Genomic DNA, 22,975 nt, shown 5'->3' on the forward strand with positions numbered 1-22,975 from the left:
ATAAATGTCTACACACATACGCACACACATACTACACACAATAAAAAACAAAAGAAATGTGACAGAGTGATTACAATAGTTCCTATTGCATTACATGCATAGGAACTAATAATAATAATAATAATAATTGCATGTGAAATTTGTTCTTATTTTCAAAGCAATTTTAGTGTCACTGTTCTTAAAACCCGGGGTTATGAAATATTTTCTTATAAAAAAAATGTGTATCAGTTACTAACAGAAATACATGTCAATGGATTACTGTAGCACTAGCTCAGCAGCACCGTTTGATTATGATAATGACGACAATTATCGTATTATAATAATAATAATAATAATGATAATACTGCAACAAATCAGTTGGTCGTTGCGAAACTTCAATGAGAAGAGTAGTAAAAATGAAAATATAACATATCTTATCACAAACCAAGGGGGGCATTTATACAGCGGGAGTGAGGACCGTTTTATATCTATTTTGTCACTTATGGCTAATCAAACTTTCCCGTGTTTTTTGTCCTAATGTTTTTTTTTGTTTTTTGTTTTTTCAAAGTAGATTGTGTGACAAGCACCTCGAGGCCGTGGCAGTTTCTTAGAATTAAAATTTGGTGGTATGAAACACGAATGTTCAGGGAATGTTCGAAACATCATTATTTTGTGAAACAAAAATACAAACATCAAATAGGCCTATTTGTATTTTAATAATGTAGGCCTACAGTAACTTCTTTGCAATAATCCATTTTATATAATGCTAGACATTTTACTAACAATTTTAGTGCAGCTCATATGAAGAGGCAGAGGCCTATTTTCGCGCGAAAAACCTGGGTACCAATGACGGGATTAGTGGGAACGAAGGCAGCCAATCGTAAGAACTACGAATTACGTCATATATGTTTATGTCGTCGTATCGCAAGAAAAATTCAACTCAACATAACAGTCGCAAGCGCTCGTTTTGGACTCTGGATGGAGTTCAACGTCGTAAGTTCAACTTTCGTAAGCGGCTGAAAATTGCTGGTTTGTCTGCGGCCCAACATGATCAACGCAAACGTCGTTGACGTCGGCATTATTTCAACTTTGCGTAAGAGTCGCATGAATCGTAAGAAACGTATGAAACGTAAGAAATTCTGACTTTTACGTCGACAGGAAACCAGGCTTAAACTGGAACCATCTACCTGGTAACATAACTAGGGATTTCCATGATTTCAATTTTTGTAACTTTAGAAATGCTCTTAATTAATGGCTCTCTCCTCTGTTTTTGTAAAAAAGTCCTTTTGTTTTATTTTCCAATCTCTTATTTTTTATGATTTTACTGTAACTGGACCACAACGAAAACCAGTGCCTTTGCATTGAGCATGCCATCCAGAATAAAGAAAGTTTAATAAATATTAAATAAATCCAAGAATCAAACGAATGAAACTGTAAAGCAAGACTTTTTATGTACTGTACATTTTGTTATAATTTTAGTCAGAGGCAGAAAACAACTTAACATAAAATCTTGTGTTCTCATTTAGCAAAAATGTGCCAAAAGTATCCGAGAAGAGGAGAAAATTTAAAAAAGAATCGACAAACAAAAAGAAATTATAAATTAAAAAACACTATACTGTATAATATTTTAAACAGGATAGGTATTAATAACTATTAGGATAATATAAAAAATAATATTGATCTTTTATTGGCTTCACAGCTTTTATTGAATAGTTAAATTTCCACCCTCTCCAAATATTTTCTATAATCCAAAAAATTTTGAATACAGTAGATTCAAAATCTACTGTACAGTAAATCTGTAGCCATAAAGTTCTATTGTACAGTACATGTACATGTATACTGTAGTGTGTATTTCAAAAACTAATATCTCCTCAAACCCAGGCAAAAAGAATTAGTGCACCCACTTTCATCAAAAGGAATTTTGAAACAGCAGAATTTTAGATACTGTACTGTAGGTTATGTTTGAATATATTGATGGCTTACGCACAGGGGCTGGCTTTACGATAAGCATAAAATAATCATCAGCAACTTTTTAATCTAATATTTTGTAATATGAGAGTCTTTTTTAGTCAGTTCCTGTGGGAGCCACCCTCTTGAAACAAAAATAGAGCCTACTGTACTGTATGTTCAGCAAAAATTATTCTAATCAATAATATTGTAATCTTGCACAAAGGCTGAGTCATCCATCAAAGAAAGCTAAAGGGGGAAATAAGAAACTACAGTGAAAGCTACAGTACTACTGTACCCCCTGAACTATTTATGTATTTTGGAATTACTGTAGGCTTGTAGAAGAACAGCACCTAACGGGGTATGACTCAAGTTACAGATGTATTATTGGATTTATGTATTGTAGCTGTGGAGCTAACACATCAGCCTGTGTCAGCAAAGTAGTGCACAATGTAGTCTTTACGTAGTAATTTTTTTGCAACTTACTGTACAAAAAATCAAGGAATTCTTATTGTCGACATTATGAGATACAGTCAAATTTGAATCCAAGCACAGAAAAAAATCAATTATAAATATTAATAAATAATAGTACAGTACATTAAAAATTAAATATACAAAATGTAATGTAAAATATGAAAACAATTAAAAATACTACTGTATAAATTTTATCAATTTTTACGGTTTTTGTATTTCTGTGTTTTTAATGTATTAAATGTATTCCCATGTAATTCAGTGTAAATGCTGCTAGCCTTTAGATCATATAAAATTGAATGAAAAATTAAATATAGAAAATTTAATGTAAAATAAGAAAACAATTGAAAATATGCAATACTAAAATATGATTCAGAAAAAAAATCAACAACACTGATTACTGACACTGGAGCATAACTTACCTGTAGAAAGCATAAATTTTTGGATATTGAAACTGACCACTGATTTTAAAGTGGCTACTGTATTCTAGTCAAGGATGTGAGGATACTATTAGGATAGTGCTGTACACAATAGAATTCCTATGGGTGATGAGCTGTTTTTGTAAATCAAGCCTTCTGTGGAGAAACAGCTCCACCAGTTAACTCAAATTATAATGAATGTTTAGAGAATAATTAAAGAACTACTGTACTGTACAGTCACAGTATGTCTATCTTTTCAATCACTAATTAATTAATTGTAATAAGTAGGAAAGATCCCAGAGCAAATTATAATTTCTGAATGAAGCAAATTATTTTAATTTCATGCTAATTACAAAACACTTCAAGATTGTTGAATGATTATTGCAATATTAAACGTAAAAAACATTTGTAAGATCTCTGTGTTTGGTTAAACGCCACGCTTAAACAACCAAACACGGAATCTCCGTGTTTCAGGGCTTTTTTTACGGAATCCGATAGATGGGGTAATTATCTACACTTACTAACAATTTGAACACTATATTCAATCTGGACCGTAAGTATTTCACTATTTGTTTGTTTGACATCAGCCTAGAACCTTATTGATTTACTTTCACGAAATCGCGATTATCTCGGCTTCGTTGTGCGAAATTGCGTAAATCTCTAAAATTGTGTCATTTTCATTTTACTGCTGTGGGTCACAGATTGTGATTAGAATAAAGTGTTTGGTACCATTGTAAAGCTAAAATGTTTCGTATTCTTGTAGTATTCACTACATGTCAATCTGATCACATACGCACTCTCAACGAGCTTCGGAAAAGTGTTAAAATTTGCTAAAAAGTCTGGCGGTGGCTGATACTACTTTTTCAAGTGTTGAGAAATGTACAAATTTTCAGGTCAAATGTTGAAATAAGTGTTAAAAGAAGTATAAAATAAATGAAATGATCATCATGTTCGGAGTTAATATTTTCATATTTGTATTTGTATACGTTTAGCAAATGAATATCTAAAATAAAGATGTCACTCATGTTAGCCTAGAAAATTTCAAAAATGATTTTAGCCTAGAAATACAGTATAAGGTACAGTAGTGCTTTATGTCAATAAAAGGCCACAAAATCTATTAGGCACTTATTACACCCAATATGGGATCAAACATATGACAGACACACACTCAGCTCCCTGGGGGAGAATTCTATATTACAGATAGTAGTAATCAGTGCATAGTGTTTAAACCGACACTACAGTACATGCAGTACAAAGCAATTTACATTGTGCTTGGTCTGACGATATCATGATTTTATGGTACTGTCCTGTACTGTATGGTTTTGCAGGAGTGTTGCAATTTTTACTTTGACTAAGGAGACTGTTATTTTGTATTTTATTTTTCTATTTCTTTACTGTACTGTAATTCAATATTTGGGGGCAACAGGATTTTTGTGATTCTATCTTAACTAACATAAATTATTTTATTCACTTTACCAAAACAAGAAGTACTTTCCTGTATTTTTTTGCAAGCGTGCCCAGTAATGACATGCTAGCCAGTTGGATGACATTTACTGTAGTGTATCTTGTCTCATTCAGTTGAGAATACACACATAGGCATATGATCGTTTAATTTTACTCTACAGGGGTGGATTTGGGGGGGGGGCACCCCAGCCTGGGCCCCCCCCCCCCTTTTGGGAGGTAAAAAAAAAGAGAGAAAAGAAAAAAATGATAGCCCAGAATAGCCTCAAATGTTATGTTCGGGCGTCAAGAACACAAAAATTTTGCGGGGGCATGCCCCCGATCCCCTACGACAGTGTTGTCTCAATCGACCCAACTTTCAGCCCCCCCCCCCCCCCTTTTGGACATTTCTGGATCCGCCCCTGCTCTAGCCATTAACAAAGGCTCAGTAACACTAACAAAGGCTCAGTAACACTAACAAGGTGGTAAACTGTAGTATAATTAAATAGGACCAAGATATGTACTGTATTGTAATAGTGTATCTTCAGAGGTGATGGATTCGATTTCAACTCAATTGACATTACTCTAATTCTATTGTACAGGCTGGGTGTAGGATAGGTACTGTACCTGTAGGCATTAAAAAAATGTTATACAAACCTTGGGAATGCATCAAAACACCATGTTCGTTTTGTTTCCGGAAATGCGACCCTCATCCCAGACATCAATGGTGAATGTAGAATCACAGCAGCACATTCATATCTTGAAGCTAAATCCACTGTTGGAACAGTACCTATACTTTGTCCATACAAAACTATATGTTCTGGACTAATTCCATACCGTGTCCTTAGTGCTTGCCAAGCAGCATCAATATCTGCATATAAATTACGCTCTAAGGGCTTGCCTGTGCTACCTCCATAACCAGAATAATCATAGCTAAAAATATTGCAATTGATTCTGGTACCAAGTCCTAGATAAAAACTGCTCATCTGACCAATGTCAACTGCATTACCGTGACTGAATAGAATTGTAAAATGTGGATTTTGGGAACATCGTACAAACATACAAGCTACTTTATTTCCTCGTTTGCTCCTCGTTGAAAATACTTCAATTGATTCCTTCTCTTTCTCTCCGTACTGCCATTCCGCACGTTCTGATAATGTTAGCGAAAACTTTGATTCGGAAGCATCTACAGGAACGAGTTCGTAGGTAGGCTCAGGCGGAAGAAAGGCTAACTTAGCTGCGATACGAGATGGGCAAGGTGGGCAACAAAAGAGACAACACAGCTCCCCTACGCTCAGCCCATTCATATTGAAAATTTAAGGTTGATACAAAATAAATATCACACAATGTATATACCTTATAGCCAAGACACACACTATCCTTTGAAATCAAACAGATATACAAACACAGTGGATTTAAAACTTGAAAGTTGTAGGGAGTTTCTATCTCTAAAATTAATTGATCAACCGGAAAAACATGACGTCATTATAAGCAATTCTTTGCGCGTGCGTCATTTTTTTATTTGTTAGCAGTTGTTTCCTCGTCATAGTTGAATAGTCAGCAAGAGAGGACGACGTGAACATGTTGATTTTAGGAACTCTAGATTTACAATAGAGATGTTTTTGAGAGGTTTTTTAGAAAGTTTTATTTTTTGTTCTGTGATTTCCATTGCTTAAGTCAAACCGGAAGTATAAATCGATATATAGATGTAAATATATGGAAATTAAATACAAATAATTCATAATAATGTTATTATAATATGATATAATGTCTCAGTGTAATCTGATTGTTTTATATCTCAATTTCAATCTCATTTGTTTTGTATTTCTCATTTGATATGGACATTTTCTGAAAAAAAAAAGGATTGATACCAAGAAATTAGTCAGGTCTGATTTCAATTTCATCACTTTAACATGTATATTTGTACTGAATTGAAAATAACATAAGCTATATTTTGTAGAAATGGATAAGGACAGTATCTGCTTTTGATGTAAAATCCAATGGAAGAGGAATATTTAACATAGGCACAGCTACAGTATAAGCTCTAAAATTCATAGCTTCTTGTACATAAGCAGCATATTTGTTGGAATTGCCACAGTGTGGTTTGTTCTATTTTTATAAGAAGAACATTTTAAATTAATTGAATAAAATCACACTGCATTGTCATGGAATTTGTAAATAACAGATTTCACATTAGTCAAAGAAAAATAAATATTGTATTGTCCTCACCCGACCGACCCAAATTTTACGAAAATAAGGGTCGGAATTTTATTTATTTTTCTAATTTTAATTCTATTTTCTTTTTGACAATGAACAATATTTTTTTATGAGCAAATAAGGCCGGAGTAGCCTTGGCGAGGCTAAGAGGCCAAGGTTAGCGCTGTTTGGCTGGATGGTACGCGATACAAATCCAAAATTGTATTATTTGTGTATTTTCTACTTTTCAGGCATAAACACAAAATTGGTTGGGTTTTTTTTGGCCCTATTTACAGTTCCATGGCATACGGCTGACACCTGTTGCTTAACCACAACGAAGAATCTCTTCTGATTTTCTCTTAGAACAAAAAAAAACTGAAATCGCCAATACAAAAGATCGGAATCTAAGCAGTAACATTCATCATCATCGCCACCATCAACTTTTTAAAAGCAGCAATCTTATTTTCCTCTACTGTAACCACATTCAAGATATGGTATTCTATAGTGGCATATCTAGGTGGTACACCCAGTGGCGGCGCCAGCGGAGAGGGGGAGGGGCTTATGTCCCCCCAACCAGGAAGGTCAAGACCCCCACCCCATTGGACAGAGCTCGTCGGGCAGTCAGAGCAAAAAAGATAAAAATAGGCCCACGCCAAGCAAATACAATGTCTGTCAGTCTGAGAGTGTCATTTCTGGCCATCCAGAGGTTCCTATTCTTAAAAAAATCTCATTTCCAGGAGGGGGCACCCCCTCTCGAACACTTCCTTAAGCTCAGGCCTAAAAGCTGAAGTCCCCCTGTCGGACAGCTCAGCCCCCACCCCAGAAAATACATCCTAGAGCCACCACTGGGTACACCCCCTTCCTATTGAATGTCTAAAGCAAAAAAAAAATCATGCTTGAGAAGTTAGAATTCACCCCTGTACTTAATGATAGATACACACCCCAAATTTACGCCAATCAGCCCCCCCCCCCCCCCCCCCCAACAACCCCCCAAGGTTCTGTATACAACTGTGTGGTTATTAGGGGACGGGGTAGGTTGGTACACTTTGTAAGATCAGACAACGGACAACTACACAAAATAAATATTATATCTCTTCTTTTTTTTACAATTTATTTCATTAGATACTTTTTTATTCAAACAGAGGTATTATAAGAGCAAGGATTCTTGAATATTTTACCTTAAAAAATAAATTCAGTGTTGTTATATGAAAGCTTTGTGTTCAGTAATTGTTGGATTGCTTATGATAACATTTTTAAATTTACAATTTACTGATTGATAAGAATTATATTTATAACAGTGGTCATTAATAAGAATAACAAAATTGCTATGACTATGACAATAAAGTACATCTTTTACAGTGCTCTGGTCTACAATTTGAAATTTTATATATTGTACCTCATGCATACAACTAGAATAATTATGGTCTTCAATATCTTTAAAAAATTAGTAACATTATTTTTTTGGTCCTCTTTGCCCCTCTACATTTTACCATGTGCCTTTGGAAATTCTATAAGATGGATTGCGCTTTGTACAAAAATCACATGTGTTGGTGCTTTTTATATATCAAGACATGCCTGTCATTTAATTGAAAACTACATAAGTAATCGTATTTCTTCATTACCAGCATTTATCTTCAATAAATATGCAGCATTGATCAATCCTACTGTTTACATTGCAGCATCACATTCCTGTGCTTAAGGGTGCACACTTGCTTTGCATATTTTTTTTATTCATACTAAATTTTAAAATTATTTTTTCTACCACCTGTATGTTAATGTTAAACATTTGAAAATGTTGACAGAATGAGAACAATTTTATTCCAATTTTTTTCCCTTCCTTTGAAAATCTTTGATAGAGAAGTTTTGCTATCAAGTTTAAAAAATATCACAAAAAGAACAATAAAAGAAATAATATTTCGCTAGTACTGTATAAAGCATCTCATAAGCAAATAAAACACTTTACCAAAAAAAAAAAAAAAAATTAAATCCAATTAAAAAGAACAACAATTATAATGAAGAAATAAGGAACATTGTTCTATTCCACCGAATACTTTAAGATATACAATTTTAAAAAAATACTGTAAAACATTTAAAGAAAAAGATTATCATTGATATGTCTGTATTGAGAACCAACAAGGAAGTGTCAATAAAAAAACTAAATAATACAAAAAATATGATGACATGATTCAAACAAGCATGATACTATTGACCTCTCATACAGTAATTCACTATTCTATCTACAATGCTTATGCTTATGATGCTTAAGTTTTATTTTTGTAACATTTTAAGTGTACAACTCAGAATTAACATAAAAAATGATTTTGAATTGTGTGGTGCAAAAATTTCTATATCTATACATTGAGTTTTGTATTGTAGTGATATTCCAATCAACTGAACCATACTGACACAACCAGCTATGCCCAAGAAGTCAGCTCATATTCAGAGGCTCTGTTAAATTAATTAAATAATATGGCCTGAGTCTCAAGTGTTTCATGTACCATATCTGTCACAGATCTGGGCTAACATTCTCCCCCCGGGATTTTTTTAAATACAGATTAAATCACTTGCGAATGAACTGCATTATGACAGTGTTCATACTAAACATTATAGTGAATGCATTTTGCCTAGTATTTTGAAAATACCCTGACTTCAGCAAGATTTGAACACAAGACCTTGAAATTATAAAGCATGCACCACTGAAACACCTTCACAACCAATTTGTTTTCTTTTTAGTAAATCTAATTTTTTTCAATAAGGAATTCATGATTATCATAATGCTTTAGTAATTGCAAAAAATGCAAATTTCTAAAAAACATTCACCATCATCACTATCACCATTTTGAATATCAAGGTACAATTAATACATAATGGCATAAGCTTAGAATTTTTTATTCATGATAGAAAGGGTTCTTTCGTGCATGTGTTGGTGTATGTGTGTGCGTAATATGCACACTTATGTTGTGTCAAGCTGTACTGTAAGATGTGTATATGTATTTGTTTTGGTGTATTTTATTTATTTCACATCTTTACTACTTTTTGCCAGCTTTCATCATCTTGCGATTCCTGGTAGGTTCAGTGTCCTGCAAGGGTTCCTTGGTGATGGTACCGGTATAATGTTTACCAAGCAGCTCTACCTGCACATGTGTACCAATCTCTGTCATGGTAGATGGTAAGTATGCATAACATATGCTTTGGTTCAGACAGTGGCTAAAACAACCCGAGGTGGTGTTTCCTACAACCTATAAAAGAGAATAAATCTTTAAAGATGTTTTCATAAAATTCATGTACACCTTTTTTATATACTATTTATCTATTCAGGTTATTAATTAAATTAATTAATCTGGGGCAGATGGTGGGGTGCAGACGGTGTGATCGCAACCCCCTAAATTGTATTAAGAAAAATAATTGTTGATATACTATTTTTATCAAAGTACCATTAAGATTTTAAAAGTATGAGAGTGCAATTTCTGGGCACCCTGAGATCCATGTTCTCAAAACTTCTAAACCACAGCCCCAACCATGGGGGGGCAGAGGTGGTGTGGGTCCTTAAGCACCCCCTACTGCCAAATCCTGCATCTGCCCCATTTAATCAAGTTTGCTAAATTTGTTCATCCACAACTCAACACCAGTGCTGGATCCAGGAATTTGAATAGAGAGGGCCCAGGGAGAGACTTTCACAGATGGAGAGTCTGAAATGTGAATCACTTTTGATGAACTTTTTCTTGGGTATATTTTAAACTCTATGGTCACCATGCTACAAGGCCAAAGCACACGGGTTGTATAATGGTTAGCAATTGACTCCATGATTAGGCCTACGCCTATAGCAAAAATAATTTCTAATTTTCAGTGCTTAAGCAACACGATATTTTCAGGTTGGCCATATACATCTTAATTATCATTATTTTAATTACATATTGTTTTGATTTTATCATGTAGAAGAAGCCTGAATGTCACCAGCTGGAACAATCAACACTACAATGACACATAAAAAACAAATATATGATAATAAGTGATGATTATTATGACAATGATTATGGTAAAGATATTAATTATAGTTATAATGATGGTGATCATTGATAATGATAATTCTATGCTGTTGATGATAATGATAATAATCAACACTACAATGATACATAAAAAACAAATATATGATAATAAGTGATGATTATTATGACAATGATTATGGTAAAGATATTAATTATAGTTATAATGATGGTGATCATTGATAATGATAATTCTATGCTGCTGATGATAATGATTACAATGGTGATGACAACAGCAGTAGTGGGTACAATGATGATAATAGTAATGATCATAGTAGTGATGATACATTATTAGAAATTCTTTGAAAACTGACCTCTCCATTCACTCTTACTGTTTCATTTCCTTCGGGATCTACATCGTCGGTTTCCACAGTCAGTAGGACCAATTTTCGTTTTAAACCCTGTTCCTTGAGGGCCAACAAAGCATCTTTCCCTATAAAATCTGCTTCCTACATTACATAAAAAGGCAATTACATCATTACATTAAAAGTTGATTGTCTAAATTTAAAAAAAAGAAACCATACATGCTCTACAACATCACTCACTAATGGTGACCAACATTCTCTTTCCATTGTAAAGTTCAATCCTCACTATTAAACTCTATGTGACAAATGTGATATGGTGATTATTTGGTTGTAAAATATGTCACTATGCCCACACTGTAAAACCTTGAATCATACAAGTTCAATGGATTTCAAGAATAAGCTCATCTCAAATTGAAGCCCCCCCTCTTTAGTTTGCAAAAGTAGCTTTGAAAGGAAGCCCATCTCGAAAGGAAGCCCATCTCGAAAAGAAGACCATGGGTTTCTTTTCTAGATAGCATGGTCTTCTTTTCATGACTAGTAGTACAGTACATAAACTGTACATGAATTTCAAAGAAACAAAATATATTTAAAACATGCTTGGTTTACATGGTAGTTTACGTGAATACACTCCTAATACAGACTGATGTTACAGTGGCCCTATTTATTGTTTTATAGTAGTAATTACTAAAATTTTCATTTTTTTAAAGTCCCCCCTCTTTACTTTGCAAAAGTGGAATCAAAAAGAAGCCCATCTCGAAAAAAGAAGCCCGTCCAAAGTTTGCAAAAAAAAGAAGCCTAGGGCTTCAATTCGAGGTTTTATGGTATAAGGGCATATCACACAAATTTGATAGTGTACACAGAGGTTAAGGATATGTGTCTTTATAGGGTGAGTATGCAAATGTTTCCATTTCTGGGTACAGTGCACATCCAAAGACCTGCCTAGCTGTAAATTGACTACTAACCTTTTTCAACTTGATAAATGGCTGTAGACCTGCCTCTAGCGGGTTGTTATCAGTTAGCATCTGAAAGATTTCCAGATAACAAACAAGTCATCAATATACAACACAGACGATATGGATGGGGGTGGGGAGTTAACACAATTGTGTAGAAACCTTACCTCTGCTCCCCACATTCTAAACCCTTTCTCCAAACGCATAACATTGATTGCATAAGTGCCGAAGTCTCCTATACCGAATGGTGCCCCAGCAGTCATCAATGTGTCATACAACTTGGCTGTGTCTGCTCTATCATGGTAGAATTCCCAGCCAAGTTCACCTAGTGAATGAACAAAGATGACATTATATAACATGTTCATGTTGGTGAATGGATGAGAAAGAATAGAGAAACAACTTTCACATTACAAAATAACTACTTTTGTTTCTGGTTGTAGTATTCAGAAGCGTGTGGTAGTGTCGTAGGGGCGTGTAAGGTGTTGGACTCGCCGCGCTGCTTGTGTCCTTGGGCAAGACACTTTACTTATGTTTGCCTCTCTTCACATAAATGGGAGGGTCATGCTGTTAACCTGCTTGTTGGTGACCCAGCTACAACGTTCCAGTCAAATTAATAACAGCAATTAGATATCAATTCATATTACACAGATGAAAGTAATATTCAGAGTAAGAATCCTGCATAGCAGAGTCTAGCTTAACGCTAGAACCCTTGCTTGAGAACAATTTGAACTTTCAATTTTTTAATGGAAAAATCAAAGTTTTCCACTACGAGCAAGTTCTTTTCTATTGTCCCAAAGATATTAAGACTCTTAAAAACAAATCTTTCAAATTTATTTATGCACACAACACAAGCACCAACAACTGTCAATGGCAAATATATTACTGTCCTACTTGTAGGTGACAACACACACATGATGCTTTACACAGACTAAATATGAGGTTTGCTATCCCAAAACAGGGATTTGACTTTTTAATACATTCATATTCTCAACATTATAAGCTTTAACATGATGGGTCACTTATTGAAATTAGCTTTACTATTCCCAAAAATCAAATCAAAGTATTATGACTTCTCTGCACTGAAGTATAAAACTGTCACATTCTTATGCTAATTACTCAGTTTAACATATAGTGACAGTATGCTGGTTTGGGGTGGCAAGCCTCATGGAGTGGATTTACATTGGTCTTGAGAAAAAATCCTGCAACACTGACAGGAATTGAACCCAGGACTCTAGGATTAGAAGGAAAGTTTCTTAACTACAAAGCTTTTAAACTCCACTTCAATTACCTGTATAAGAAATTCTTAATGCCTTCACAAGCACATCACCTATTGTGATTTCTTGCCAAGTCATGAATTTAAAGGCATCGTTACTGATGTCTGCTGTAGTAACAGTAGACAGGATGTCTCTAGCTAGTGGTCCGGCTATGCTTAGGCAGGCCACTTCATCTGTTACATTCTTAAACTGAACATCGTAGTTACCTGCTAAAGCTTGTTCTTCCATCCACCTGAAAGTGATAATTAAAACACAATATATAGAGGCTTAGTGGTGGTCCATTATCAAAATCATTATCTTATTATTAACAATTTCCTCACCTCGCTCATCATCTTTATCCTTACATTATCAAACATATTCACATTATTAACATCGTTATTATCTTTATTGTTAACAATTTCCTCACCTCGCTCATCATCTTTATCTTTGCATTATCAATTATATTAACAATATCAACATCGTTATTATCTTTTTTTACCATATTTATAGTGAGTACCCCTGCCAGCATATCCTAGAGGTCAGCTTATATTTAGCGGAGCTTTTAAATAAATGAAATGATGTGATGCTTTATTCAGCATTACGAGGCTTAGGGAGTGAAGATGTTACTCAGCAGTGAGAAAAAACTCTGTGCTGTCCAAGGATTTGAACCCAGGACTATGGGATTAGAAGGCAAGCATCTTAAGCACAACGTTACATCTTTATTATTAACAATATCCCACCTCCCTTATCCTCACATTATCAACCATATTCACATTTTATTAACATTATCATTCTCATTAAACATTTACTGACATCATCAAGTTGTGTGACCACACCTCAAATCATGCAGTTCCGAGCCTGATCCTGTGATTACAAAATATTTGTTATCTTCTTCTCTAGTGATTGTTAACTCTGCATACACACGCCCTCGTGGGGTCAGCATGTGAGCAACATTTACAGATCCGATCTAAAAAATAATATGAATGTTTGAATATGAAAAAATACAAGAACAAAAATGAATCACTACATACTGTTCAAAAAGTAAATTGGATGCAATGAAAATGATTCTTGGAAGAACAGTGATTTTTTTTTCTACTGTGAATCTATAGAAAATAATAGATACAGGGAAATGTAAATGAGACTGACAAATCACTCAAATTACCTTTGGAAGTTTATTAGCCACAAGATAGTCCAAGTACTTGGAAGCATCTTTCCCGCTAACCTCAAACTTGGCAAAAGGTGTAAGATCAATGACTCCTGCCTTTGTTTTAACCAGTTCACATTCTCTTAAGACAGGGTGATGCCAATTTGTTCGCCTGAAACTCGGTTTGTAACCTGCTTCATCACCCTCAAGTGCAAACCAATTTGGCTGTTCCCAACCTAAGCAAAAAATAAAGATTTAACTAAATAAACCACAAAGACAAACTAGTAAATGAAATAACAAAATCATTTATTTGAAGTAAAGTATCTTTTCTTATTATAACTATATTTCCCTTCATAAAAAATACACATCATTCAAGTACAGATACAATTTATTTGACAAATACATATTAAATAAAATAACCAATTAATACAATATATTTAAAATAATATAATTCCACCTACCAGCATGAAATCCCATCTCTGCACCTTTCCTTCTGAGTGTCTCATAAATTCCAGAGATTCTCTCTGTAGGCCTTCCACCTGGCCTCTCCTCTTTAGGATAGCCTAGAAGATTATTCAAACCATACGACTCCCGTGCTTTCTTAAATGTGAACTCGTTAGTGCACCACTTGCCATAGCGATTTGGGTCAACCTCAATGAGGTCATACGGTGGTTCTCCATTCATAATCCAATCTGCAACATATTTACCAGTACCTCCTGATTGAATAACACCGTACCTAGAGAAAAGCAGACACCATAATGACAAGTAGCGTGCATTAAGAAGGCATCGCATGACATCACAGCCAATCACAGAACTAGCAACTCATAAGATATTTACATTTTTAACACATAAAGAAAGCAGTATTAACCACAACTATCACTCCATAAAGTGCATACCTCCACTCTGTGCCTGAATACAGTAACAACAGTATGCAGGCCGTGTACAATAGGCGAAACTGCAGCATACCCTCAACGAAATAATGGAATTGCCCGTCATATGCAGGCACATCTTTTTCAGTGTTGCAGAATAACCTCAATAAAATAATGGATTCGCTCATCATATTCAGTAGATTGTTTTCTTGAGTGCTGCCTGAATACATGGGGCGATTCCATTATTTTATTTTCTGCTTGAGGGTAGAAAATCTAATTTCTGTGACCCTGACCTTGTCCTTTCAACTTTTCCTCTAAATGGTGTTTTTCGTAGATTATTACATACCATTCCACTAAATTTTATGATCATTTATGTAATCTTGCTAACAGACTAACAGCAGTAAATATATAACCTCCTTGGCGAAGGTAATAAACTAATATTTCATTCCCATAAGTATTCAAATTATATTTACCCAAAACCACACAGAACCCAGTAATTCTGAACACCATAGCATGGACCAATTAGGGCTTGGTTTTCAGGAGAGTAGGTGATTGGCCCGGCAACCACTGACTGGATGTCACCTTTGGCTAAAACTGGAACCAATTCCATGGCATATTCCAGATTGTCACTAATCCTATCAAGATCACTCTCATACAGTTCTCGGCCAAAATCTAGAAGGAAACCAGTTGTCCAATCAGTAACAAGTTAATAGAATAAACATTTAGAACAACCATTTGAATCGTGTGATCTTGAATAATAATATCAAAAAACTCTTACCCGGCGGAACCCCTTCCGTTATCCAATCATCTTGAAGTCTCATCTTGTGTTCAGCTTCGTATGGGCCTACAAGCAGACCAGACCTCTCCTGCCGTAAATAGTATGATCCATCCAGATCACGAATCACCGGCAGCTCCTTCTTCAAGGCTTTCACCTCCGGGATGGTCGAGGTTACTACATACTGATGGTGGATGGGCACTAATGGAATATCAATGCCAGCCATTTTGCCAATCTCAGTTCCCCAAAAGCCTATTGAGGATATCATATGATATGAGAATATATTGAAATTGAAACTTGTATATTAAATGGGAATTATTTTATTCATTTAGTTATCATGTACTACTTCTTATATCTTGCATAACTGGATTGAGGTTTAGCCACTGGGTTGCGCTCAACTTGGATTAGTGATAATTACCAATCTTACTGTATTTATGTAGGAATCCTCAAGTATAGCACACTCCCACCATCCTAAGAGTTCCAGTGTGATGCAACTGGTGCTGCATTTGACAGTCGGCAAGACATTACATTTTACTACTAGTTACAGTAAACTGTCTTACTCAAGAAAACTGGGTTTCGGGGGGGGGGGGGGGGGTCATTTACAAAACGTTGACATTCCATATATATTAAGAATTGCTTTCTATAAATGCATTTTTTGTTTTTTTTTAAGTTGTACAGTAGTTAAGTTAATGGTAGCCTTAAGGTACTGTTTTTTACTTGCTTTCCAATTTGTTAAATTTAATTTGTTAATTTTTTGGTTCTTTCCTACACAGACTTCTGTTGAAAAAAGATTTGCCGTGTTAAAATAAAGCTAAGTAATATTATCATTATGCAATGACAGGTCTGGAACGTGTACAGTCTAAAGTTGCTGTCAAGTCAGCGGCTACTTTGTATGAGTTAACAGTTCGTAAATTTGCATCTAAACATGCACTGTGATTTTCATTTGTTTACTTTTGGTTATGAATCTGTTTGCTCAAAATTTGATTTCAAACTTTTTTTACTATACTGTATTAATTTCTTTTATTGTTTAAAGATATGTTTAACATTAATTAACTAGGCCTACTGTTTAACATTCTTTTGTATATACAATTAAGTTTTTAAAAAATTTTATGTTAAGTATTAAGATATTTCGGATGCACCATAGAACTTTTATGTGTGGCACTGTTGTGAAAGTGAAGTTGATTAAATCAGCTACTAAACTGACGATATCTCACTGGCTGCTGACAAAATTCACCCACCAATAAGAAAAACCAACAGGATGCATGTATGAATCGACCGAAAATTTTTGGTGGGAGAGGGACAGATTTGAGACTTGCCAATTGCGAGTGTCGGACTTCCTATGTGCATAATAGCACATGTACATGAAAAATAGTTCAAGAGCCAAACATGTTTATTTATAAAAACAGGATAGTTTAGAATATTACTTTCCTGCCCGTTGGATAACATTTTTGTTTGAAGTATATCGAGGCATTAGGCAATATTTGTTATATAACATTAATATTATCAAGATAGTTTGTATATTGTACTGTATATATTTTTTTCAGTTGTTCATGTATAATTATTTTTAAGTGCAATTAATCTTGATTTTTTATTTGTTTCATAACTGTATTATTTGTGTAGTTAAGCATCAAGGGAACCAAATTTCATGTTCGTCTTCTTGTTTTGTAGTCATGACAATAAATTTTATCTTATCTTACCGTAAGTTCAATCCTATACTTCTGCATTATCTCATTTGAACCAAATTCCAACTTTAGGCAAAGAAAAAAAAAACAGACATCAGAATAGTTTACAGTACCTGCAGCATTGATGACTCTCTTAGCATTGATGGTACCATGCTCAGTCATGACATCCCATCCACCATCCGATCGCTGAAAAGTAGCTGTTACTGGACTATTCTGGTACAAATCCGCACCATACATCCTGGCCCCGATAGCAAGAGCTTGTGTCAAAGAATATGGGTCAATATGACCATCCCCAGGGTTGAAAAGACCCAGTAAAACCTAAATGAATACCACAACCAGGTTTAGTCATTTTATACACTCACTTGACCATAACATCATATAATACAAACTGAATTACCATATTTATTCAAATAAACACCACTTTGAATAAACGCTCCTCAAATAAACGTTGCCTCTAGAGCATAGGTGGGCAAAGTGCGGCCTGCACGCGGCCCAACAGCAATTTTTTTTGCGGCCCGGGAATATGAATTAAAAACCCTATGTGTGTGGCCCGCCAAGCAACATTGGCTAGAAAATACCTTGTTTTTTACGGCCCCACACCGATCATATGTAAAAAGTATATTAAAACTGGGAATAAAGTGGAGTAAAATCAGTGCTTGGAGGTTTTTGAAAGCGCACTGGAAAAATCAAAGTTTGAGTGCGGCCCTCGGTGTTAAATCAGAAATTCACTTTGGCCCTCCGACCGAATTTTGTGCCCACCCCTGCTCTAGAGACTCATTTGTAATAAATGCCTCCCTCGAATAAATGGCACAAGGCGAGGAAAATTCATACCTTGGCTTAAAATAATAAAAGAAATAGCTGCCTAGGTTCAGATTTGACATTGTTTGATCAAACTAACAAGATACCTGGTCTGTCACACATTCACTTTTATTATTATTTGAAGAAGCAAATATTGGATTTATTTTTTTATTCAATTTTCTTTATTCTGGATGGCACACTCAATGCAAAGGTAATGGAGATAATTGTGGTCCAGATAAAATTTACATAAAAATACAATAAATTAAAAAATGCATAGCAAAATTAACAAAAAGGAATTAATTACAAAAATTATGCAAATGATTGATAAAACTGTGTACCTTATCCATATTAAGGAGTGGATGAACTTCTTGGATTTCCTCAGGAGTGAGAAGCCACTGTGGGGCTTTTTGCCATGCCTGTCGCTGCATCTGGTAGTGAAATTCATCACAACGCTCCGGCGTCATCGCTACCCTTAAACTTCCTGGTGTATGGAAGCCAACCTCCTAAAGGATGATTGGAAGAAAAAAATGATCAGGCATGATAATGAATTGTGATTCAAGCAAAATACAAAAAAAAAACCCCAACAGAAGTAAAAACTCTGTGCATTTGAATCTGCAGTAGAACCCCTTTAAAGATACAATTCTAATAGGGAGACACCCTTAATTAACATCTTGACCAGATTTGATTGACAGATAAACCGACTAATCTGAGAGCGTCATTTAGTCACGTGATCAAAAACTTTTTCTGTGACATTTTAATTTCCTTAGACAGCTGGTTTAAACTCGAAACATACGTGAGCCTAGGCCTAGATGTCTGTGCTTGGTTATAGATACCCAGATTTACAGGAGCAGTGTGCATCAGTGACTTGGCATTTGCCGACAACAAGTTTGACTGAATGCCATGTTCCATGAAATAAATTAATACTATGAATATATGATTCATTTGCATACTGCCTACCCTGAATTCTCTTTCTTAAAGAAGGTTGATAGCAAAGAAGATCTTCGCCAACTCTGTAAGTCTAGCCGCTATTGTCTAAGATTTTCGTGACTTTGTGGGCGGGGATTCACGTCCTTGTCAACATGTCAATTGTATTCCAAAGGTGTTCCTTTACTATTGTTTTTACTATTAGAAGATAATGAAGTCTAATTGGGAATGGCTAATGAGTAAAAGATTTTCAAATATTTAATAACTAGAACAACAATTTGAATTAAGGCAAGACAGGGGCACCGCAACGTAATCCATAACATTGGCGCTGGTTTGAAAGGCACGTTCACCTATGGTACTGGTGGTGGAACAAGTCTTCTTGGATAAGGCCTACAAACCGTAGGCCCAGTGTACACAATTTGGCTCAGTACATTTTTGAGACAAGTACGGGGTAACCCCGGTGTGCCTACATGCAGCCCCTGCTTATGACAGAGGAGAGATACCTGGTACCGGTTTATTGGGGTAGCTCAGACATACAAAGAGACCATTAGGGGAGAAGCAAGTTCTTGTATACTTTGGTATAAAATGCTACAGTATATAAATTCAACTATATTACACTACCCTGTTTTTGAAATTTATATGCTGTCAACAGACCCATGTGTTTATTAAGTTTAATTTCTATGGTGGTGAATAGTGAGGATTTTCCCTGGGACCCCACATTCTCATTTCAAGGCAATATTGTAGCCACATTGAGCTTATCACGATCCTAGTGGTCCAGGGTGTCACCTTACATTACCTGTCCTGTCTCTTCTTTGAGTTGTGAGAAAAGCTGGATACTGTAGTAGTGAATATTTTTCAAATTGATACCTGGATGGTAGTATGTTGCAAGACCAGCCTAGAAAACAAAAACAGAATAACAAAAAAACAAAAATAATTGTATACAATTTTTCTGACTAAATAAGTATTTTTACTAATTTACAGTTCTTAATTTGTTTATATTTTCATATATATGCACAATTTTTATAATCTGAATTTAACTGTCCTTCTCATGTTTCATTGTATTTTTTTTTTATTGTTTACAAAATATTTATAAAGAATCATCAATAATGATAGTAAAATTCTGTTGTATGTAGTAATGTAAAGTAAGTGAGGCGCTATATAAATCCAGAATTATTATTATTATTTATTATTAAGTTTTATGAGTAACAAACTGGTAAACCTTACAGCATGCCAAGTGGAACCTGCGGTCAGTTCAGTTTTCTCCAATAACACAACATCTTTCATTCCTGCTTTGGCCAAGTGGTACGCTGTACTAACACCAACACAACCTCCTCCGATAACGACAGCTTCTGCCGTTTCTTTCAAGCGTTTGTTGAGAGGTTTTGTTGGAGACTTTCCATCGCTATGTAAACAAATGAATAAGTAAGAGCCACACAATAATAATGTTTTAACAAAAACTAACTCATACATCCTCGACATAATTCTTGGTTTGTTTACATCCTTACCTTGGTGTTGTATAATTCTTTGATGTAACAGAAGCCAACAAAGGACTAATGCGATAACTGTGGTCCAATCTAGAGAGGAACTGTCCAACTCGAGCTATAGTCCCAGCCATTTCAAAGCATTTGATTTACTCTAGAATGGAAAAATTGATAAAAGAAAATGAACTTTATGTCAGAAATGTGCTTAAAAAATGGATTCAATTATTACTGATGCTACTCATCCACTATATAAGTATATTCATTTTAATAAATCTGGCAGGATATGAAAACAAATAGATGCAAAAACTTAATTTTGTTATATGCCTGTCATCTGTATAACAAATTATTCACCAGATAGTCTCATCTTTTTTATACCATCAAGAATATTTCAACTCTTTTATCTCTACAGCATACAACTCATTTTGATCCTTTGTCACTGTACTGTACATACTGTATTTTATTAATTTAACTCAGTTTGATCCTTTGTCACTGTACTGTACATACTCTGTATTTTATTAATTTAACTCAGTTTGATCCTTTGTCACTGTACTGTACATACTCTGTATTTTATTAATTTAACTGTTATTTATATATCCTTTTGCACTATATGTATAATTGTTATTTTATCTGAATGTATTTTGTGTATTCTTAGCTCTGAAATACAAATTTCCTGTACTATGTTGTATATGACAGTAAATGGAATCTTTAATCTTGGATATAAAAAAAAAGAGTATTAAAAAAAATTGATGCATAAATCAGCAAGTTAGCCTTGAACACTATGGCCTATAATAAAAGTGAAGTGATGTGGCCAAGCAGTGTTTAATTTTGTAACTGAAAAATACTCTAAAATTAAAATTCTGCATATAATAGGTAAATCCTTTAAAAATATGCAAAAACTCAGATTTTAGTGTACAGTACTTTTGTGTCAGATGTGGAAACTCTGAATTTTTAATATTTACTGTGTAGGAAATGCAGAAACTCCTAATTTACAGCACATATAAATCTCTGAAATAAATAAATAATAATAATAATTGAAAATTATCAGAGGTCTGAAGGGAAGTGGAGGTTCAAAGATTTGCACTCCCAACCCCCGTCCAACGGACAGGCCGTTGGATCAAAGATATTTGCCTATCCAAATGTTTTTGATATCCTCCTAAAATTGTGCTCTAAAATCTCAATAAATATTTTATTAAGGAACCCTGACTGAGACTCTAGTCGGCCCTTGGTTCGAACCTCCTGTCAAACTTATCGCACCCCGCTGTTGGCAAATTTTTTTGGAGCTACCACTGCGTCATTTTCCTTCCCATATTTTTAAAGTTTAATCAATTCATAAACACGCACACCCATTGTTGGGTCCGATTGACCATGGGTTTTCAGTCTGTCAGCTATCATAGATGGTATCACACTAGCTAGGCCTAGTACATGTAGTGGAAACCTTAGGCAGGCTTACGCATGCAGCCAGGCCTTACCTAAACTAGCCTATAGAGAGGAGGGCCTTGCCTCACCTAGCCTAGGCTTACAAACAATACAAAACAACCGAATCCCGCCCAGGCCCTAGCCTAGCCTTCTAAAAAATTGGCCCCACTCAGCCGTGTCCTACTCAATCTGCACACAGCACAATGCACCTGAAAAGACACAGAAGGTCATAAATATGTTTTAGGTTTAAATAGCTTTGATATTAACAACCATTTTATATACTTACTACAAAGGCTGCAGATACTAGCACTAAGCAAGGTCTATATATATATAAACAGTGCCTTCGAGTCATCCAGGTACAACTGTACGTGTATTGAACAAACAAACACATGGTTTACGCTGGTTTATTCCAGTATCGCAAATGGTCTGTCATGCACAATTTACAGGGCACTTACTTTTTTACAGTTTCATTGGATTTATTCTGACCTGAGCATATATTACAAAATTTGTTTGAGAATTATTTCACAAAATATCTTTATATATTTAAGTTTAGATAAAATAAAATTAGTCTGTAATGTCTTCCTTCGCATACACAAGACAAGACATTAGCCCCTCAAAGGAGAATGAACGCTTCCAAGGGTTGAACTAATCTACTCTGTTGATTGGTCGAATATCTGTGAATAGCTGTGTTTTTTTGTAATAAATTCCCACTATAAAGACAGCACTAAAGTCGACTTTAAATTTGTCTGTTTAGAGGGAAATTAAAGAAATGATACATTACATTTTCTAGCTGTATTGATTACTGATAATATTTAATAGTACACACTTTATTATAGGCGGAAATTAATTTAGAAAATCAGCAGTGGCGGTTGTAGGATATATT

General features: G+C 34.8%; 2 protein-coding genes across 3 annotated transcripts in view; both read right to left on the reverse strand.

Moving 5' to 3' along the window:
• Nucleotides 1-5,748, reverse strand: part of LOC117119840 (alpha/beta hydrolase domain-containing protein 17B-like) — a 38,050-nt gene extending 32,302 nt beyond the window's left edge. Inside the window, exon 1 of the mRNA XM_033264805.1 lies at nucleotides 4,914-5,748. Coding sequence (XP_033120696.1) covers nucleotides 4,914-5,563 — 650 coding nt within the window. The 5' untranslated portion in view covers nucleotides 5,564-5,748. The remainder of the gene's footprint in view (nucleotides 1-4,913) is intronic.
• A 1,794-nt stretch (nucleotides 5,749-7,542) lies between these two features.
• LOC117119805 (dimethylglycine dehydrogenase, mitochondrial-like) lies at nucleotides 7,543-22,479 on the reverse strand. Of its 2 annotated transcripts, XR_004447245.1 has the most exons (17): nucleotides 22,379-22,479; nucleotides 20,701-20,830; nucleotides 20,420-20,597; nucleotides 19,992-20,090; nucleotides 18,610-18,774; nucleotides 17,587-17,791; nucleotides 15,795-16,043; nucleotides 15,490-15,688; nucleotides 14,609-14,883; nucleotides 14,166-14,383; nucleotides 13,840-13,970; nucleotides 13,039-13,256; nucleotides 11,918-12,075; nucleotides 11,763-11,822; nucleotides 10,810-10,944; nucleotides 9,365-9,691; nucleotides 7,543-9,332 (listed from the first exon to the last, which is right to left on the reverse strand). XR_004447245.1 is itself a non-coding variant. In XM_033264720.1 (16 exons), exons 2-16 carry the CDS (start codon nucleotides 20,808-20,810, stop codon nucleotides 9,482-9,484), a joined length of 2,610 nt encoding a protein of 869 aa, XP_033120611.1. In that variant the 5' UTR covers nucleotides 20,811-20,830; nucleotides 22,379-22,479; the 3' UTR covers nucleotides 7,543-9,481. The 2 variants fall into 2 exon arrangements, 1 of the variants encoding a protein (XP_033120611.1); XM_033264720.1 differs by having other exon boundaries at nucleotides 7,543-9,691.
• Nucleotides 22,480-22,975: the final 496 nt, after the last annotated feature.

The sequence above is a fragment of the Anneissia japonica genome, unplaced genomic scaffold (genome assembly GCF_011630105.1).
Source record: "Anneissia japonica isolate Jap-2015-1 unplaced genomic scaffold, ASM1163010v1 scaffold724_len3256291_cov202, whole genome shotgun sequence".
Lineage (NCBI taxonomy): Eukaryota > Metazoa > Echinodermata > Crinoidea > Comatulida > Comatulidae > Anneissia > Anneissia japonica.

Bases quoted from the DNA above. Each gene is read 5' to 3' on its own strand.
- LOC117119805 (XM_033264720.1), bottom strand. From the start codon at position 20,810: ATGGCTGGGACTATAGCTCGAGTTGGACAGTTCCTCTCTAGATTGGAC. The intron at 15,689-15,794 runs GTAAGAGTTTTT...GTTTCCTTCTAG, and splicing joins AACGGAAGGGGTTCCGCCGG to ATTTTGGCCGAGAACTGTAT. The intron at 13,257-13,839 runs GTGTGGTCACAC...TATCACTTTCAG, and splicing joins TCGGAACTGCATGATTTGAG to GTGGATGGAAGAACAAGCTT.